The sequence below is a fragment of the Plectrocnemia conspersa genome, unplaced genomic scaffold (assembly GCF_051122295.1).
Source record: "Plectrocnemia conspersa isolate PC_06_02 unplaced genomic scaffold, ASM5112229v1 ptg000008l, whole genome shotgun sequence".
Classification (NCBI taxonomy): domain Eukaryota; kingdom Metazoa; phylum Arthropoda; class Insecta; order Trichoptera; family Polycentropodidae; genus Plectrocnemia; species Plectrocnemia conspersa.
In genome coordinates, this window is record NW_028277172.1 from 912,680 (window position 1) to 932,500 (window position 19,821).

Genomic DNA, 19,821 nt, shown 5'->3' on the forward strand with positions numbered 1-19,821 from the left:
TTAAAAAAAATACACATAGACGGTCTGAAAAATTGCAGTGTGAAATAAATGATACCAAACCTGACAACAACGCGGTATAAATATAAAGGACGAGGCAGACGATTAATAAAGGATATGTGATGGTTAAGGATCGTCGGTTTACTAAGACAGGTGCAACTGAGTGCAAACGCTAGAAATAATCGCACTGTTCGGTGGATTAACTCATTCAAATCAAAAACAATTCAAAACTAGGATCAGGGATGAACACATTAAAAAATTAATCAAATCGAACGTTCAATACAAAAATTAAATACATAATATAATAATGATCTGTTTGAATCATAAGCACAGAAATAAAATATATGTATATTCGTTGTGGGCGTGAATAACTTGACAAGTCAAAAATATTTTGATGTTTTTTACGTAATGTGATTTTAAATTTAAAATAATTTAATTTACTATTTTGTTAAAATAAATTTGTAGTATTTAATGATTATTAAATTATTTAATTCAAAATACTAATTTATTAATAATTGAAATTAAATAATTGCATAAATTAATTTTTATAATTTAATTAATAGTTTTGGTTTAATCTTAACTTATCTTTACCGGTGATGTACACTCAGTGTACATGTCAAAATATTATTACAAAATAATTATTATAATATTAGTCAAAGTCGAAACAATTATTGTGAACGAATAAAAACATTGGACATCGGAATTATTCTGTATAAATTCAGAAATTTAAGGTAGAAAATTGAATATTGAAAATCTCTGTATGCGGAAATCACTCCTGTATGAAGCAAAAAGACTGGCAGCACTCATACGTTTGACTGTATTAGTGAATTGATATAATATTTATATATTCCTTTAATCAATTTAATGTGTAGGTGTATCGCTGAGAAATACTTTATTTCATTTAACATATTTATAAAAATATTCATACAATAAAATGGCACGTACATTACAGTTAAAAAACAGAATAATTTAAAATTTCATAATCGAGTTGTCAAGTTATTCACGCATATAATGAATATAAAACGTTCATTATGTACGTATGAATATATATATTAAGAATTTGTTCTATCCTGTATTGAAGTGTGCATTTGAAGTACGTAGGAGTAGAAGACTAGCGTGTCACGTTAACGTCAACGAGTCAAGGAAGGATATTAGGACAATAGGAATAGGGATGATGTAATAGTGCTGTACCGTGGGGTGCACACCGCATAGGCAGCCACCCCCTGGCGCCCCCTACACCTCCGTCTCCAGAATGAACCGCGTCGGCTGCGCCCCCAACAGATACATACATCAATTTCATCATACGCTTAAATTGACTATACATAAACATTTATAAAGTTTGTCTATACGTAAAAAAAAGTATTTAAAAATAAAAATTAAAATCCTATTCGATTATATATTATTCAATATAAAGCTATTAATTACATATCGATAGTAACTATATAGTAAAGAGTATATTTTAATACTATATCATAAACTAAAGTAAAAGTTTAGTATAAAGACATATTTTAGATTCAATTTTTAATTATAGAAATGTCATATACGGAACTTTCACCATTCATATATATATTATATATGTATATATATAAAGTCGTACGATTCACAAAATAACAGTGATTACACATACACATAAAATAGTCATATACACTACTACTGGCAGACAAAACTTTTTTGTATTGTTTACTGAACGACACAACACATCAAAGCTTCATTAAAATAAAAATGAAATAAAATAAGAACCACTACAAACAATAAGAGTCGATCTAAAATATTTATATATACAACTTTAAAGTGAAGACACGGGAAATGTCAAATTCGTCATTGAAAATCAGTTAAATATATTCAGCCATCATAAAAATATCATTGTATTTAAAAATTGTTATAATAAATTTTGCAGGTGAGTGTAAAAGTGTGTATAATTCTGGTGAAGATGGGACTGATGAGTATATACGTAGATGAACCGTAGCTTAGCCTACTGTATATATGTGTACTCGAAATATTTTTTTAAATTAAAAATAATAAACTTTTCCATAATATAGTAACGTTTTATGGTAACATCCTTCGCTCATTCATCGTTTAGATATTTTAAAAACTGTTTAGGTTTCCATTCACATGTTATATATGGGTATATGTCGATATCGCAATTTATATTATAACCAGGAGTGTTGTTATTATTAAAATGCAAAAAAACTGACAGTTAAAATATTAGTCAAACGGAGTTGATAAAAATAATAATCACTACATCGTTCCGTATGCAGTTTACGTACGTACGCGTAATTATATTAAGCCATCGTTAGTACGATGAGAAATATATTATATTATATTCCTCACATTAATGAATATTTAAAACCAACAATGAAGAACAAAACGGAAAAATCATATAAATACCATGCGAGACTATAGATAAGATATTTAATTTATGTATCATGTTTTTTATGAATATGTGTAGATATAGAACTCATGTTTAATATTTTTTAGATTGTCTATGATGCGTATGTGAGAAATTATCACATAGATGAACGGAAATAAATAATTAATACAAAAAAAAAAACACAACACACAAAAGTATAAATACAGTATCGATTTTATATTGATGATAATTAAGTAACGATGGGGGATGTAGTAAATAAAAACCAAACAAAAATACTTTTGATCAAATGCTGGCAGGGGGCAGGAGCAGAACAAGCAAAATTATTCAACCAAAACATATATAATAAACACTAGAAAAACATTATGTTCGGTAAATTAAAACAGGAACAAAATGCAATTAGATAAATTATAAAATAAATTGGGTAAAGTTACGTATTTTTTCGCATTGATTTATTAATAAATACATAACTTTACCTTTGAAAATAAATTATTTTAAAAATCCACAATATTTAGTAATTAGATTATTTTGTTAATACGACTATAAATAGTTTTTTTTAAATATATTAATAACACACAAGTTAGTCATATGCATATTATGTACAAAAATTTACATTAACATTTAAATTATATACACAGTGTGATAATTTATAAATAGTGTGAATTTTTAAAAAATACAACAAATAAATATAAATAAAATCCTTCTAAAAAAAAAAAAACTGAAACATAAATAATATTAGATACTACAATAAAAAAATGGTTAATAAAGAAAATAAGCTTTAAATAAATTTGTTATAATGATTTATTTAAAACTTATTTAAACTCATAAAACACAATAATAAATAAAAAAGGGAATAAAAAATAGGGATAAACTGAATATGAGAATGTAAATGTTACTGTCACAATGCCAATTTTTTTTAGAATGTCTATACATGTTAATAAAAAATCAATGTATAAATTTTGAAAAAGTGTTTGTGTTTGTATGATTGTGTAAGTGCTTTATTTAATTTTAATAACATAAGCGAAACCTAATCCGTAATTGTTGATGTTAATAATTATTCAATCATTGTTACAAATGTGTCAAATAACATCAGCATTTACGTCGGTGTGTATTATTATTTATAACATAACGATTCATGTGTGTGACGAAATATTTTAAAAATATTGCAATAATTGCATATGACATTGTATCTTTTTGAAAAAGTAAAGAGAAAAATTGACGACTTTAAACCGTCGTTTTTGGGCTCAAAGTCGCCGATAAATGCGAGAATGGTCGTAAAAGAAACATAAGGTGCATAAATGTAATCGTGATAAATCTGATTAGAAAATCAGAAACAGTTAGTTAGGATAGACAGAGAGATAGATAGATAGAGAGAGAAGACAGAGTTATAACAGTCGTAGATATATAGATAAACACATGGACGATTAGGATTCGGACATGGCAAGGATATGTGTACCTGTGTCTGCAAGCGAGTGAGGCCGCGAATCCACAATATCTGACCGGCGCGCGGTTTCTTATCGGAGTCTGGATCGAACTTCTCGTCGCCGAGGTGAATAGCTTCTGTGTACTCGTCAGGCTGACCGCGACCCCATCTATCACAAAAATAAACGACGCACATTCAAAAGTGTACTCGAGTGAATGATTAACCCTTTGGTTTCCGAAATCAGATATAATTTTATTTAACATAATCATTGCAAAAATATTCAGTTATTAGAGTATTTGCTTCAGAGTAAAAATTATATTTTTTAATATCTACTATATCAATATTTAGTCGCGGCAACGAAAGTGTTAAGTAATAAAATATTAAATTTCATGTCAAATAAAATGCATAAATTACCTTTATTTTGTAAAAAAAAATTTAAGGAAATTTGTATTTATTGGTGTTTTTTTTAAAAAATAAATCTACGTTTTATATTTTTTATAATTTATTACAAAAAAATAATGTTTATAATTAATAAGTCAAGTCTTCAATAATCAGTCATCTCTATTCCGACATAGAGAAATTTAATCTTATCAGAGATAAATAATACTCACGATAATTTCTTGGGTATCTTTCTGGTGGGAATCGACGTGACAATCTGTCCCCATATGAGCGTTCCGATGCCGAAAAACAGGCACCAGAGCCATTGCTCTAGCGACAATCCTTTTGTGCTAAAGGCCATTTTACCGTATTGAACAATAACGATCTACGAATAATGAAAGTTCAGATTCACATCTACACGTATCGATTGGAATACCGCAAAAATGAAACTCACCTGTGACACGCCGGTTCCAATCCATATAGAATAAAATATGGGATTAGTAAATATACCTTGGAACACATTTCTCTGACCGTGAATCTTTCGAGCATTGAACTCGTTGAATATCGTCATCATTACAAACGTGTTGAAAATAACAGTGAAGTGTTGTGTGGGTTCGGCGTTTAGTTGTTGACCGCGCCCTGAAGGAATGTCCAGTAATACGTCGCCTGAAATAATGAAATTATATTGTAATGAGAATCATTGAGTTTATATTGCGTATCGATAAAAAAAATACTCACCGATAAACAATAACGTAAATATTACGATTAACTGATAAACGGCTTGTCCTAGAATATTCTTCATCATGGTACGACTTATAAGAGGTTTGGTCCGACCATAAGGCTTTCGTAAAAGAAGGTCAGGAGTTGGCATTTCGGTGGCTAGAGCCAACGACGCTAAGGTATCCATAATAAGATTCACCCACAACATTTGCACCGCCTACGATAATAAAATAAATAAATAGCAACACATCTATTAATTTACAAATTGTTAATAAAAACCAAATTACCTTTAGAGGACTGTCTTGGATGGCGCAAGCACCGATGAAGGCAACAATGACAGCCACAACGTTCACAGTCAGTTGAAACTGAAGAAATTTGGCAATCGAATCATACACGTTACGACCCCACATGACGGCTTTTACAATCGACGAGAAGTTGTCGTCCGTTAGGATAATGTCGGACGCTTCTTTGGCGACATCAGTACCAGCGATACCCTATAAAGAAAAAAAAGACACTTGCTTTAAAAAAATCTTCAAATTACCTTATAAATATATAGTCAGATATTACCATAGCGAATCCGACATCGGCTTTTTTGAGAGCCGGACCGTCGTTGGTGCCGTCGCCAGTTACGGCGACTACCTCACGTGTATCGAAAAGCTTTGAATCAATCATGCCTTTTACGAGCGTATATTTATCAGTGGGAGACGATCTAGCCAATACCCTTAACTTCGGCCATACTTTATCCAGTAAATGTTGTTGTACCTATGCACATTTATTCAAATAAACATCTCATACGATTCAGCAAATCTAAATTTATAATTATTAAACTTACGGTTCCATTAGCGTCTCTGATTCGCCTGTTGAATTCCTTTCCTTCGATGATTATGAAGTCGTCGGTAGGTTTGATTATTCCGCATTTAGTGGCGATCGAACGAGCAGTGTTGACGTTGTCGCCCGTTACCATTCTCACTGTTATTCCAGCTTTCTGACATTTCCTTATAGCATCAGGTACCTATAAAAATATGCGTTTAAAATCTCATCAATTTCCGTAACATATATACATCGATAGAGACTCACTTCTGGTCGAACTGGATCTTCAATTCCGACGACGCACAGACACGTTAGGTTATTAACAATGTTTTCTTCATCGTCCCAGTTGGGTTCAGAGTCAATGTGTACCTATTGATGAAGAATTATATATTATATAACATTATGATAATAAGTTTTAATATTAAATAATTACTTGATTGATTTCAGCTTTCCCTGGTACAAAATCTCTAAATGCAACTGAAATAGTTCGCAGACCATCACAAGCCATGGGTTCAATCACTTGATGGAGAAGGCGTTCTTGCATGTCCCTTGTGAATTTCTCCAAATGGCCGTCATGTCCATAAATAAAAGCACATCTGCAAAATAAAACATTGAGTACGGGTTGCAATAATGGCCATACACTTCTAGAAAAAATACTCATTGTACAATATGTATCATTTGTAATTATCAGACGGTCACCCATAAATAGGTACCTTAGAAGTTTAACTTTCACTAAGGGATGTATCGGAAGCGGAGCTAAGCAATAACACAATTGGTTCTAAGTTTGCCATCTCTCCCATTCGTTCAAGCTATATAGTATAAATCACATCACCAATCACCCGGCGTACTTACACTTTTGTATTTACAACTGCTAATAACAATAAACCAAAATTGATCTACTTCCACCAGCAGGCTTCTCCAGCGGACAGTTAAACACTCGGTTAAGGTGCATGTTTGGGGATGTTTTTGAAAACAAGGATTTGGAACTTTGACTCTTCATGGACATCTAACATCACGTTAGACTGGCTATCACAGTCGCTAGATGCGAGTCCCATTGAAAATGACTGGGGATTAATGAAGCAGAAGTTTGATGGAAAAAAGCATATGCAATTCAGCAACTATTTCGACAGACTCGTTTAATTTGGCGATCTTTGCCTCTAGAGTACGCCGTAAACTTGGTATAAATTATGCCATTAAAATGACGACGTATTGTTATAAAAGTGTCGTAGTACATAATAATTGCTATATGTGTAATTTTTTTTTATAATAAATAGTTCAAAAGTTATGTCGGACACATTCTTATTAGACACACTGTAAATGTATATATACATACGGAAAAGTTGAAATCATATATTTGTATTAGCGCCTGCCAGATAAATTATATTTTCACTGGTAAAAATTTATATATTTACCAGTGTAAATGTACTCCGATACGATTTCACTAAAATGACGTATTTTACAAAATATTTTCAGGATACTGTTTTTTTAATATTTTATTTGAGAGATAACCCAAGAATTTATGGTTTAGAATCAGGGGCGTCATTTCAGCTTCCCCAACTCCCAAATGACTACATAGGAAACTGTCTGCTACAACCAAGAATCTTCCTCATTCGAAATCGCTGCTTGATACTAAATAACTCACAGCACTCAGCAACAAAATCCGAAAGTCAGCACCCCTTAACCAATAAAACGCTAGTGACTCACTTGTCAATTCATTTTTTAAACAAATTATTTTTTTAAAACAAATGAATTATTTCCATTTTTTTTAAATTGTACAAATTATTGTATGTTTATTAATTTTTCAAACAAATTAATTATTTATATTTTTTTTAAATTGTAAAAATTATTGTATATTTATTTTCAGAAAGAGGTACTGATGCATGAAAATAAATAACAGATGACTCACTAATTAGTCTCTGGCGTTAAAGGGTTAACAGCATAATACTAGATTTTATATATATGTAGGATTAAGTTAGTATATAAGCTGTAGGATTAAGTTTGTATATTGTATACTGGGTTACGGCCAACATAAACATTGTCAAGGCCGAAAGCGTGCCTATAAAGCAGCCTGTTTGCTGCAAAACGCTCTTCTTTCTCCGGCAGCCGGCCGTCGTACGGCGAGGACTGGCACTAACCCGTCCTACCACGACGCCGCTGCGAATAAACAACGCCACACCATATCGTTCTTTCATTCCACTTTCGAACCTCTACCGGATCCCTTGAGGATCGACTAGATATATGTATGTATATTAAAAATAAAGCAGACTTACTTTTTTAACACCATTTCTGAGGCACCTTTGGTAAACAACCGATAGCCGCCTTTGTATGGGATTATAGTGGACATACTTTTGCGGACGGAGTTAAATGTATACACCCTAGTGAACGATTCCTCGGGGTAGTCATCGCGCACACCCTGGTAGCTGCGGTTTAGGGCGGTCACAAATCCCAACAGCGAGCACTCTGTCTTATTTCCTACTTGCATAGACGCTGATGACGAATCCACAGCAGGCTGTCGATTTTATAAACGGAATATGTTCATCAAATCGGAAGATCGGAAATATTTTACATTGTGATATAATTACCATAATTCTGCTTGTGTATGCACTGTTTATCGATATACCCTGTACAATTGTTTCCCCAACAAAAGAAGGGATATCCGTAAATCTCGGTGTGACCTTACATAGTTTTTCACAAATATATGATTGAACTACAGTCATTCTATTGGTGGTTAAGGTACCAGTCTTATCGGAGCAGATTGCTGTTGCGTTACCCATCGTTTCGCAGGCATCCAAATGTCGCACCAGATTGTTATCCAACATCATTTTCTAGAAATATATGTTCATTAATAAATAATAAATTAAATACAGATTAAATATATGAAGCGGTAAATACTTTAACAGAATAGGCTAAAGAGAGCGTAACAGCCAACGGCAAGCCTTCAGGTACGGCCACCACGAGCACGGTGACACCAATGATTAGATGTTTTACCAGGTAGCCGACGTAAGTGGCTTTCCATTGCTTTTGATCTATAACGAAAGTCTTCACGCAGAACTGGATGACGAGTATAATCACAGTAAGGACGGCGATCGTAGAACCAGCGTAACCAATCTATAAAAAAATATATCAATTAGTAAGTTGAGAAGAAAAGATTATGCATATATTATAGTAAAATAACATTACTTGTATTGCGAGCTTTGTCAGTTTGGCCTGAAGTACAGATTTTTCTTTTTTGTGACTACTTTCACCGCCACCCCCGCCAGATTCACCGCCCGAAGCCGGAGCGACCGACACGTGATTGTCCTCCTCTTGTGACACATGATTGTTACTGGTGACACCAGCTTCTTCGTCACCTGAGCATTTAAGAATCGGTGTAATACAAACATGACAAATGTAACGGTTAAAAAATTAGTGACGTGTCAAGATTTCTGTTGAGAAAAAAATTATATAAATTCTCAATTCAGTATTATTGTATTAACACAACCATACTTCAAATACAAGCTCATGAAGTTTATATATTATACAATAGTTTACATTCAAAGTGGTTCAATAGTTTTTTTAAATCAATGAACATTAAGAATATAAAAATATTAGCACCCATAACCCATGATATTGGTAGCTGAAATTAGTTGTATTGATCTAGAAATTCATGACACAAAAGTTCACCATACTAGTTTTTGTTGCTTAAAATTCATGGTAATAGATTTCGCTATACAGTTAAGATAATGAATATTATGGATATTATGAATCAAAGACAAGACATATTATAATAACATATTGGGTAAAAATTTAATCCAAAACGCATTATAGTATCATATTTCTTACATATTAAAATTTTATTTGAGGTATTAAAATAGGAATATAATAAAGAAAAATATTTTTTACTCTTTCGTGTAAAATTTTATTTTTTTGTGACTATGGTTGTTTTTTAAACCACTTTTTCGATTGATATATAAAAAGCAATGATTAATTAAAAAATAAAGACCCACCCTACATATTCAGGAGAACATTTCTTATTCAACGTTAAAAACATAAATTCAAGTCATTAGAGTTGTTTATTTATTTTTTTTATTTAACATTATAGTTTTATAACATTAAATGACAAGCAAATATCTAAGAACTCAAATGTATTACTGACATGCAATGGGATCAATATAGCATTCAAGAAAATGGTGCTTATTCAATATTTCTGTAGTGTTAAAAATATAAAATATAAAAACTTGATCTCTGAACAGATCAAACTTAGCCGCATGAAAGCGTATTCTGATCTTAACCTTTTGATTGCCGAGTCTTTTGGGATTAATATTACATAATTTAAAAATGTTATTTGCCCAAGAAGCAAATACTTTACAGATGAATCGGATTTCGGCAATCAAAAGAGATTTTGGCTTTTCATTTTAAATGAAAAAATATTAACGGTGAATGCTCAATCAAAATTCAATGTATTGTTAATAAAATAAAACGATAATGGCAAAACTGTGTTTGGTACAAACATATTACCTGTCAAGCTCTTCTTCTTCTTCTGCTTTTTAGCCTCTGTGTAGATTTGCAGTTGACATTAACGATGGCATGCGGCAACAAGTCACGCCAATTCAATATTTCAGTTTTACACGACGGTGACACATCAACAAGGCAACGGTTTTTTTGGGGGGTTGAGACATCAAACGTGCAGCAGGTCGGGAAAGAGAGGGGTAAAGATAAAAATTAAAAAATATATAATATAAATTCATAATCATATAAAAATCTGTATAGAAATAAAAATTAAATATACACAAATTAATACTTGATAAATAATATTATATAATCATGCGATGGACGAATAGAATTAACATAAATAATAAATAATCGACGGATCCAACTTTGAACTGTGGTTAGGTATGATTATAGTCGATATATATATATAATATAATATTTATATATACATATATAGATGAATAATACATAGCTAGAGGGAATACACGAATATAAATAGCTACCGCAATTGTCTTTGCTTTAAAAGTATGTATTAGAACATATACAATACGTCATTCTATGAATATCTATAGATAATTTTAAAGCAAAAACATTTTAGAGAGATCACAGATAAAAATCTAGATATACATTTAGTAATTAACATTAAAACTGGGGTACGGGGGATAGAAATTTTACGATAATAATTGTCCATGCAAATACTTGCTAATACAGAGATATTTTAATTGGTATATTTTATTTGTATTTTTTAGAAGATGGTAGGAAAAGTGATTTTAAAGATTTAGAAGATTTATAATAAAACAATTATTTTAAAATAACTTAGCCACCGATAGTTTATTTAATTATAAACTATATGTCAAAATTTGTTATCGAATTTCTTCACAAACACGTAACGTCATATGAGCAATGAATTATCAATTAAGATAAAAACAGAAAAATCACTCTTCGTGTCACTAATCAAAGTAACGGTAGTTTCAAATAATATAATCTGATCAAAACACGATAGTATATTTTGGGTGACGTATCTACATAAATAAGATTGATTGATTATAGTTATTTAGATTTGGTATTCGATCTAAATAATAAATAACCTTTTTTCATCTTCTTGATGTGCTGCTCTTGCTGATCGACAGCGGCGCCGAGCAGAGTGAAGATGATGCCGGCCTGCGAGTTGACACCGACGGCGGTGACCAGCATCTTTCCGGAGCCTTCCATGACGTGCGTGCCCGACAATACCATAGGGTCAAAGTGTTCGCCTTTTTTGACATGATCGGATTCACCGGTGAGAGACGACTCATCAACCTATCGAGTTCCATATTTTAAGATAGATCCGCCATAAACGATTGTATATTTAAAATAAAATCGAATCATACTTTAAGATCATTGCTCTGAATGAGGACACCGTCCGCTGGTAAAAGGTCACCGTATTTAATTTGGCAAATGTCTCCGACGATTATATCACCTACTGAGATTTGTTTCACTTCACTTTGTCGAATCACAGAAAACTTATGTTCACCTTCTATTCGGGATTGTAAACCTCTATAAATGGCACATAGATTAGTAAATGAACACGACATGGAATACGAACACAAGTTGATCATCGCAAACGATACCTAAATTGTCTTTCTTTAGTGTAATCATTAAACGCAGTTACAATAACAACAACAATAACTGAGATGAGGATGGCTAGACCTTCGATCCATGTATAGTGTTCTTCCTCTTCTTCAAGAAATGCTGAAATTTTATAAATCACGTGAATTACGGTTCATGATTTTATTATCGACAATATGCATACCTTCGTCATCGGGCGGTTTGTAAAATGAAAGTACGAGCGATACGAGTGCGGCCACCTCGAGAATGATAAGAGTAACGTCTTGCAGGGCTTCCCACACGAGTGTTAGGAATGTCTTGGGTGGTTTGGGAGGAATCGTATTTGAGCCGAACGTTTCTCTTCGATGCTCTGTGTCTGCTTTTGAACCGCTTAATCCTGAATAAACAAATCATAAAAATTAGTATAAAAATAAATAGCAATATCACTCAAAGTTCAATTTAACAAATTATAAATGAGAGTGAATAATAGATTGATTCCACTTTATCAAACGGAGACAATACAAACAGACGTCCAAGTTATCATAACGTCAGGGCGTGTCAAAGTCGGCGTTGAGTGAAAATCAATGAACGACCACTGACCAATGCCAGTTCGCTCTTTCCCGTATATATAATATATATAAAATATTTATGTGGAAAAATTAAAATTTCAACACAGGACCCTACGAGGGTCCTTAATAAATTTAAAAAAAAAGTCGACGGCTAATTTGACGTGCGGACATCGAGGGGAGACTCTTAAAGGTCTAACCCGCGTATTTTATAGTTTTTGGGCATGTATGAATAATTGAAACGTAGCTCTGGGTGATTGTTTTTTATTAGATTACGGAGAGTCGTACCTTCGTTGGGCGAGGTGTAAAGTTTCCTGCATATTTCCTGCGTGCCGCCGAGTTGGTTGAGCTTCTGGATACCTTCTTGGCCGCGGTGTTCCATCAGCTCGCGCAGTTGCTTCAGCGTCACGCCGTACTGCGCCGGCCGCCCGTCTATTGTCGCCATCGCGAGCCAGATCTGTAATTTTTGGATGAGATTAAGTACAAAAAAATTTACAAAACATACACAAGCTATAATAATTTGCTTCGGTAATAATTGGCAGCTAAGCAATCATGTTTTTTTTTTATAAAAACTAAGAGTAAAAAAAGTCTCCAATAGATTTCACGTTTATTACAATGTTTTTTTTTTTTGTTACTTGATTTAAAAATCATAGAAAATGGCTATTACTTCTAAAAACATTGCTTTTGTGACCAGGATCTATTTACCAAATTATCACTATTACCTAACACCTGATTTAAATGTTGATTTCATATATATATAATTAGGTAGCAGTTTTCGTTTTATTAGTTGTTAGTATTTTATAAAAATAAAATAGTTTTCTAAATTTATTATCCATAAGAAAAACATGTAAATAAAATGGTCAATAATTGAAACAAAATTTAATATTAAATAATCAAAATTTAATATGTGATGATCTATAATTACAATAAATGGTTGTTTTTAAATTATCGACGGTTGCGAAACGTCCATTTGCTGTTCAAACCCAAACCTAACCTAAACGACACGTACGTTTGGAACATTTTGGCCTTAACAGTCGATGTGTCGCCAGGGACGACATTTCAGATTTTTCTAGAGGGGGGCAAAAGTCGATTAGTCAGTGGTAGTTTTTTTAATATTTCCATTTCATTAAGATTTGTAGTATTTCATTAAATGACATGCATTTTTCTGGCCAAATTCAAATCCACGTCAAAAGCAATAAAATAATGCCGTCGCAGTGGAAACGCTCGGTTATCTAGCGTTCACATTAAAACTTTATATAACAATAATTGAGAAGCGAATGAAGCATATCTAAACCGAATTTTGACCAATAGGAGAGCGCAAAAAAAACAATTATCACTTCTCAGAAGTCAAAAATTCACGTCAAAAGCAATAAAACCGTGAGCACTGCATATGTATGCTTTAGTTTTAAGAAAAAAATACTGATTATAATGGAGCAGCTTTCATAATTCCAAAATCGGTCGTTCGGAAAACGCTGGTTTTCGCGAGCTATTAATTGGCATGCAAAAATCAGTAGGAACTTCGGGGCGCCCAGGCGAGCGCGAATGAAATATTAACGGAGCTCGTTCGCTGCATGAAGAAGAAAAGCGGAAAAGCCGGAAGCTGCAAAAGTTACGTACCGGAAACCGTGATCGAACGAATTTTCGCCGGAAAACTTGTGATGAATCATCCCTCGCGGGCCGATCGAGACGGGGGGAAATTGCGAACGATTAGTTGCCAAGATGAAAAGGCACTAATTCATTAAAATATGATAACCCTCTCAAAGTAAAAGAGCTTTCACGCACTGAGAAGAATTAGCAGGGAATGCATAATCTTACTAATCAAAAGTATATAAGCACCAAACTTGATTATGTTTGGAATTAAGTAATATTATATTGTATAAAATACAACATCATTATTCATGCGTCATAATCGTCAAAAATATAATATGACAATACACTTATATTATTATTAAATACATATAGAAAACTTTCGATTTATTTATATTTTTTACGTAGATACTAGTGTATTAAATGTTTATGTAGGTAATATACCAAATCATCTTTATTGTTTTTATTTCTCAGAATGAAATATATAAAATTATTTTTATTGCTTTATTTTATATCAAGAAACATATACGATTTTTTTACGTCTTTCCTTCTGTTTCCTATTTTTGAATACGATTATTTCACTACATAAAATTTCGTGTATGGTATATATTTTTTTATTATAGACATTAAACGTGTCGTAATCGTACTACTTGTGTTACAATTAGGTTAGTAAGGAAAATAAAATAATGAACAGCAAGATACACCATTGATATGAATCGATGTCTAATATAATTGAAAGACTTGTAAAAATAGTTTATAATTATTGAAATAGTATCACTGATTTCAGTCTGGTGCCTCACCACCTACTTAGTAGTTGTTAATTCTGTTTACACAGTTGTTACAAATTAAACGAAAGATTTATAAAATAAATAAACTATTATCTATTTTAACCTAACCTAACATTTTGTTTTTTTATAGGCTCATACATAAATACTTTTTGTTAAAATTTATTTTTTTCCAAGAAGGGTATTTTTTCCTTCTAAAAAGCGATTAGGGCCATATATTTTTTTATTTTGGCCATGCACTTTTTTTAGAGCAACATCTACTCATTCACCATGGTATCTGGTCCTATTTGAATTTCGAAATTATAAATTGCTTGAGAGGGAGTACTGTGAGGCCGATTTTATTTGGCCATTTACTAGGCAACATTCATATTTTGCACCAGCAAAAAAACAATTTGCGAACGAAACTTCGACAAAACGACGATTCACAACGTATAACAAACCAACGGGTGAGTTAATGAAAGTGGAAAATGCTGCATAGGCGTGTCAAGATCGATTCCAGCAGAGTTCCGATAGCTGTAAACTAGAGCGATAAATCGTTATCTACATCTTTTTGAGTAGAAAACATGACATAAACTATTAAATTTTTCGGTATAATGGCGAATTTCCTAATTGGCCAGATAGACACGCATGGCGGATGGGGGCTTAATTGGTGAATGTAAATTCGCAGCATCCGCAGTTTCGAAGGTGGTATGAATCGAGTGAATTTGCGTACGTCACGCTGGTCATCAGGCGATTTTTTGGTAACAGAACAATTTTTTTTAATGGTAACCTTGATGTTTATGCACGTACAAGGAATGATTATCTAAAACGCGGATCGACAACTAGTGACAAAAATTTCATTGCACGGTTGAATAAACCTTAATTTTTCAGATATTTTTACGACAGTGTTTATTAAAAATTATCTATTTATACATGCAGCACGCTAATTAAAACTAGATTAAATCGAATGTGACTCGCGAGGTTGAAAAGGTTGCCGAATTCTGATCGTAGCAAAAACGCTTGAAACTTGAGGTAATTATGGTTACGTTAGGTCAAGTTTTTATATGTATTATTTTAAAGCGCAACAGTTTTCTGTTCACAACTTTGAAATTCCAAGTCGAAATAAAAAGTGGTTCTGTCTAGGTTTATATCGGTTGAATTGTCGCATCGTGTATTCCAGTTCCTGACTCAAGCATCTAAAGGATGTAAATTTCTGAGTATCATAACACTTGAGAAAATGGGGGGAAGTCTAACGTCCCTTCAAGTTCTCGGTTCTCTGACCACTCTCGATGATTCGGGGCGGGACCAGACTCTTTGTTTACAAGGCAATCAATTCAATATTTAAAAAAAACTGTGTGTTACTACAGGTCATGGACATTAAGTTAAAAAATATATTTTTGTTTACTTTTTTATCCATAAAAAAATACATAGTTGGCTAAAGTACTCATAAGTCTATTGACAGAATTTATTATCGCCGAGCATATTCAGCTGTGGTAGAGAGGATGATTCACTGATAGCTAATGTTGAAAGTTGTTCGACACACAGTAACTATTGCTCACTACCATGACATCATAAAGTTCGTAGAAAACGTAATGATTTATGAATAATAAACGAATCAATAAACTATGCGTGAGATCTTGAGCGCTGGGTCATTTGCACTGTTCATTAGAAACTTTCAGCGGGGGATGTTAACGATTTAAATTGGAATATCGTAAACGAGCAAACAACCCCGCTGGGGTGGCCCGTTAAATAGGGGTTAGATTGCCTTGTAAACTAATTAAAGGGCTGTTAAAAATACACGAAGGGTCAAATTTTGCTTTAAAAGCGAATTAAGTTTGGACATTAAAATACACTTTAAAACTATTTTGGATAGCAATACAAATTAATAATATAATTAACGGTTTAAATATAAAACGTACGCTTAAATAAAATACTGAGAACATTTACGGCGGCGACGAAGAACGACGGTACGCATGATCATATATATGACGATTAATATAAGATGACCAGATTTTGAAAATATCAAAGAGAGCAACTCTGATTTTTTTATTGTAAGATAATATCATTAAAAAAAATTACCGGGAAAATGTTTGCTCGTGGAGGACAAAGAAGACAATCCTTCTCAAAAGAGAATATCAGATCACCTTAATTAATATAAACGCAGAAGTTCATAACAGATCGCTGCAAACTATTACGTTATTTTTATTAAGGAAAGTGTATCACCCTTTTATAAAAATCCGAAAGAAAAACTAACTATAAAACTATTAATAATACATATACTTTCCATGTCAAAAACAGTTTCGAAATAACACGTCTATAAAATCGTTGAGACTTCAACGTCGAGTTTATCTTATCACTGCAAAACTTGCAAATATTTAAGTATATTATCAATTTTAAACATTGTGTATGAAAGACTTTCCAGTTGTTGAATTCTTGTTTAAATGAACCATTTTCAATGATGCGTCGTTATTTAACTTTAACAAATTTATCTGATCAATTGGTAAACTTATTTTATTAAGTATTGTTAAATTTATTTGTTGAAATACTTTGAGATTGTTCGGGGAACTTATTAAGTCATTTTGTGTAACTAATTTGAATACAAATTAATGCTAAGCTCAAAGGGTTAGTCCCGTATAGGATATGTGAATAAGTTGACAACTCGAGGTGCTAGAAATTTAAAATGATTCGTTTTTGTTCCGATTAATAAATATAAATATAATATAAACTATCGTATATCGTACAGCAAAATATTTTTTTATTGATTGTTATATGTTGTCAATGCAGCTGAGACCGATTTTAAAATAAAAATTCAGGGATCAGGGATCGAACTCGCAACCTCAGAGTTATTAGTCTGAGACGTTACGGACCACGCTATTCTGTCCTTTTATATTTTGAACAAATTTATAGACAGTAAAATCATTACTATATTTTTTATAGTAATGATTTTACTATAAAAAATTTAACTAATTTATTATGTATTATCGATTATAAAAAAATATAGAAATAAAATCATGTCTAGTAATATGATTTCATGAGATTTTGATCTTGGCTTAAAACATCTTGGTCACTAAAGCAATGTTAATGTTAATAATAGTAATAAATTACACATACCTGTGTTTCCCTGACCCGTCGTTAGTTTCAGTGCCGGGCACTACCGCGGCCGCGGCCCTATTTTACGCAAGATCTGAAACAAAAAAAAACGAAATTATTGTAGTAAGCAACACTTTTTAATTTCCTTTAAAAGGGCATCGTTGCGTATTTGTTTCCGAGAAGTTTAAAAGCGGAAGCGCGATATGAAAACAGGCAGTTCGCGACGTACATAATTTATAAGGGTGAATTACGGGGGAGCGTTGGATGGTGTGAAAGTTTACGACGTATAAATACGGCGAACGTCTTCTGCCGAACGAAGGGACCTTCGAGGGTGTGAAGATGTATTGCACTCGATGAAAGTGAAATAACGGAGTGGGTGTACGATGTGTACATACATACTTTGAGGTGCTGTTGGATAAATGTTAAGCAATTGACTAGAAGATTAAGGTGCTCTACAAGCTTGACAAATACGGTAACTGAATATAGCCAGGAAGCGGATATAGTTCATTCAGCTTCATCAAACATTCAACGCTATTTATCCATTATATTGGAAAACTAAAGGGTACATAAGAAAGCACTTGAGGGTCGAAGAATGAGAGAGCCGCAGGACGCTAGAACTTTTTCGAAGTTTAATATCAAGAGGAATGCCTCATAAACGAACTCAAATCAAAGTAAATAGGTGCTACTAAAATATTAATGAACCTTCATCCCAGGCGTCCGAGGCTCTTCTGATCAAGTACTCTCCATTTATATTTGAGGAAATGAAAAGATGCGAGTTTGTTTCATCTCCTTTTCTACTGCTCCACAGTTCCTTAATATATTAAACCCTCTTTACTTCTGTATCTGACTTATTTAATATGTAAATAAATATTTGACTCAAAAATTAAAGTATATTTATTGAAATTTAAAGTTGTTTATATGGTAAATAAAAAGACGGGGCGCGGGCCCGCAACGGCGTTTGAACCGACGCGACGAGAGGTTGCCAGTCGAGAGAATCTGTCACGCCAGTGTTTTCAGTGCCGGCAAGTTTTGGCCAAAATAAAAATATATAAATATAAATATAAATTGGGACCTACACATTAATTATCAGATGTCTGAATTTTTATATATTTGTAATAAATATTTTTCTAGTGAATTTATACAGCATTTGTGATCAAGTTAATTGTGAATTTACATTAAAACTATACCAACATCAATGACCCTAAATATTTTTTTCCCCTTATTCAACACATAGTTAATTCTTGATGATTTCAACAAATTTTCAGATGCTCAACTTTAATACGATTTTAAAAATCCATTATTTTTTTTATATAATTACATTAAAATTTAAGATTATAGTATTTATAATTTTTATATATATACACATATATTCCAACTCGGAGGCTCCAAAAAGCTTGATCCGCCACTGCCAATCCTTAGACAAATTCCCTATTTTTTTAGAACACATTACAAATACTCTGAATAAGCTCTACATATGTGCCATATGTAATTGTGGGGATCAACGATTGACAACCATAATATCTATCATATCCAATTGACGCCTCATCTGCACGCGCACCTGCTAAATTATGTGTGACAATTAAAAAGGGTAGTATTGCAAAAACAATGCAATTCAAATTATTCCTATATATAATTAAATACAACTCATCTGAACAAAAAAAATCAGGCAAAAAAATAAATGAAATCTTATTTTAGATTATTTTACTAAAAAAAAATGAAATGTAAAATAGTTTAAATTGTGAGAACACTATAAGCTTCGGAGTTTAATACCTGCTCTAAGGCCTAAATCTGGAGAAATTCTCATGATTGGGCATACGAACTGTGAGGTTCGCCTTCTTCAGCTCACGAGACGAGAGATCTTTTCGTCGACCGACCTCAGTCAGCTTATCAGGTTTGATTTATTTCATATTTAAGCAGATTAGAGAGCACTTGACGGATGAAATACGCTTACAGGTACCCGCATTACATTATTGCCTAGTCTTTCCGTTTCAAATAATTGCATAAGCCAGGAAAAGGATTTATATTTACTTTTTCTATAATACATAATATAAAATCGAACAT

The 19,821-nt window shown here is 32.5% G+C and overlaps 1 protein-coding gene across 13 annotated transcripts in view; it reads right to left on the reverse strand.

The window, feature by feature from the left end:
• The window catches only part of PMCA (plasma membrane calcium-transporting ATPase 3), a 198,763-nt gene that overhangs the window by 23,302 nt on the left and 155,640 nt on the right, over positions 1–19,821 (reverse strand). For all 13 annotated transcript variants that reach the window (XM_088191137.1, XM_088191128.1, XM_088191136.1 and 10 more), the window contains 20 exons: positions 17,782–17,854; positions 12,608–12,776; positions 11,959–12,150; positions 11,777–11,897; positions 11,537–11,702; positions 11,255–11,465; positions 10,194–10,229; positions 8,877–9,046; positions 8,589–8,804; positions 8,279–8,521; positions 7,967–8,205; positions 6,130–6,292; positions 5,964–6,065; positions 5,719–5,898; positions 5,454–5,648; positions 5,174–5,380; positions 4,905–5,103; positions 4,621–4,832; positions 4,400–4,551; positions 3,822–3,957 (listed from right to left, as the gene is read on the reverse strand). In XM_088191137.1, the coding sequence (XP_088047263.1) occupies positions 3,822–3,957; positions 4,400–4,551; positions 4,621–4,832; positions 4,905–5,103; positions 5,174–5,380; positions 5,454–5,648; positions 5,719–5,898; positions 5,964–6,065; positions 6,130–6,292; positions 7,967–8,205; positions 8,279–8,521; positions 8,589–8,804; positions 8,877–9,046; positions 10,194–10,229; positions 11,255–11,465; positions 11,537–11,702; positions 11,777–11,897; positions 11,959–12,150; positions 12,608–12,764 (3,297 nt within the window). In that variant the 5' untranslated portion in view covers positions 12,765–12,776; positions 17,782–17,854. The remainder of the gene's footprint in view (positions 1–3,821; positions 3,958–4,399; positions 4,552–4,620; positions 4,833–4,904; positions 5,104–5,173; positions 5,381–5,453; positions 5,649–5,718; positions 5,899–5,963; positions 6,066–6,129; positions 6,293–7,966; positions 8,206–8,278; positions 8,522–8,588; positions 8,805–8,876; positions 9,047–10,193; positions 10,230–11,254; positions 11,466–11,536; positions 11,703–11,776; positions 11,898–11,958; positions 12,151–12,607; positions 12,777–17,781; positions 17,855–19,821) is intronic.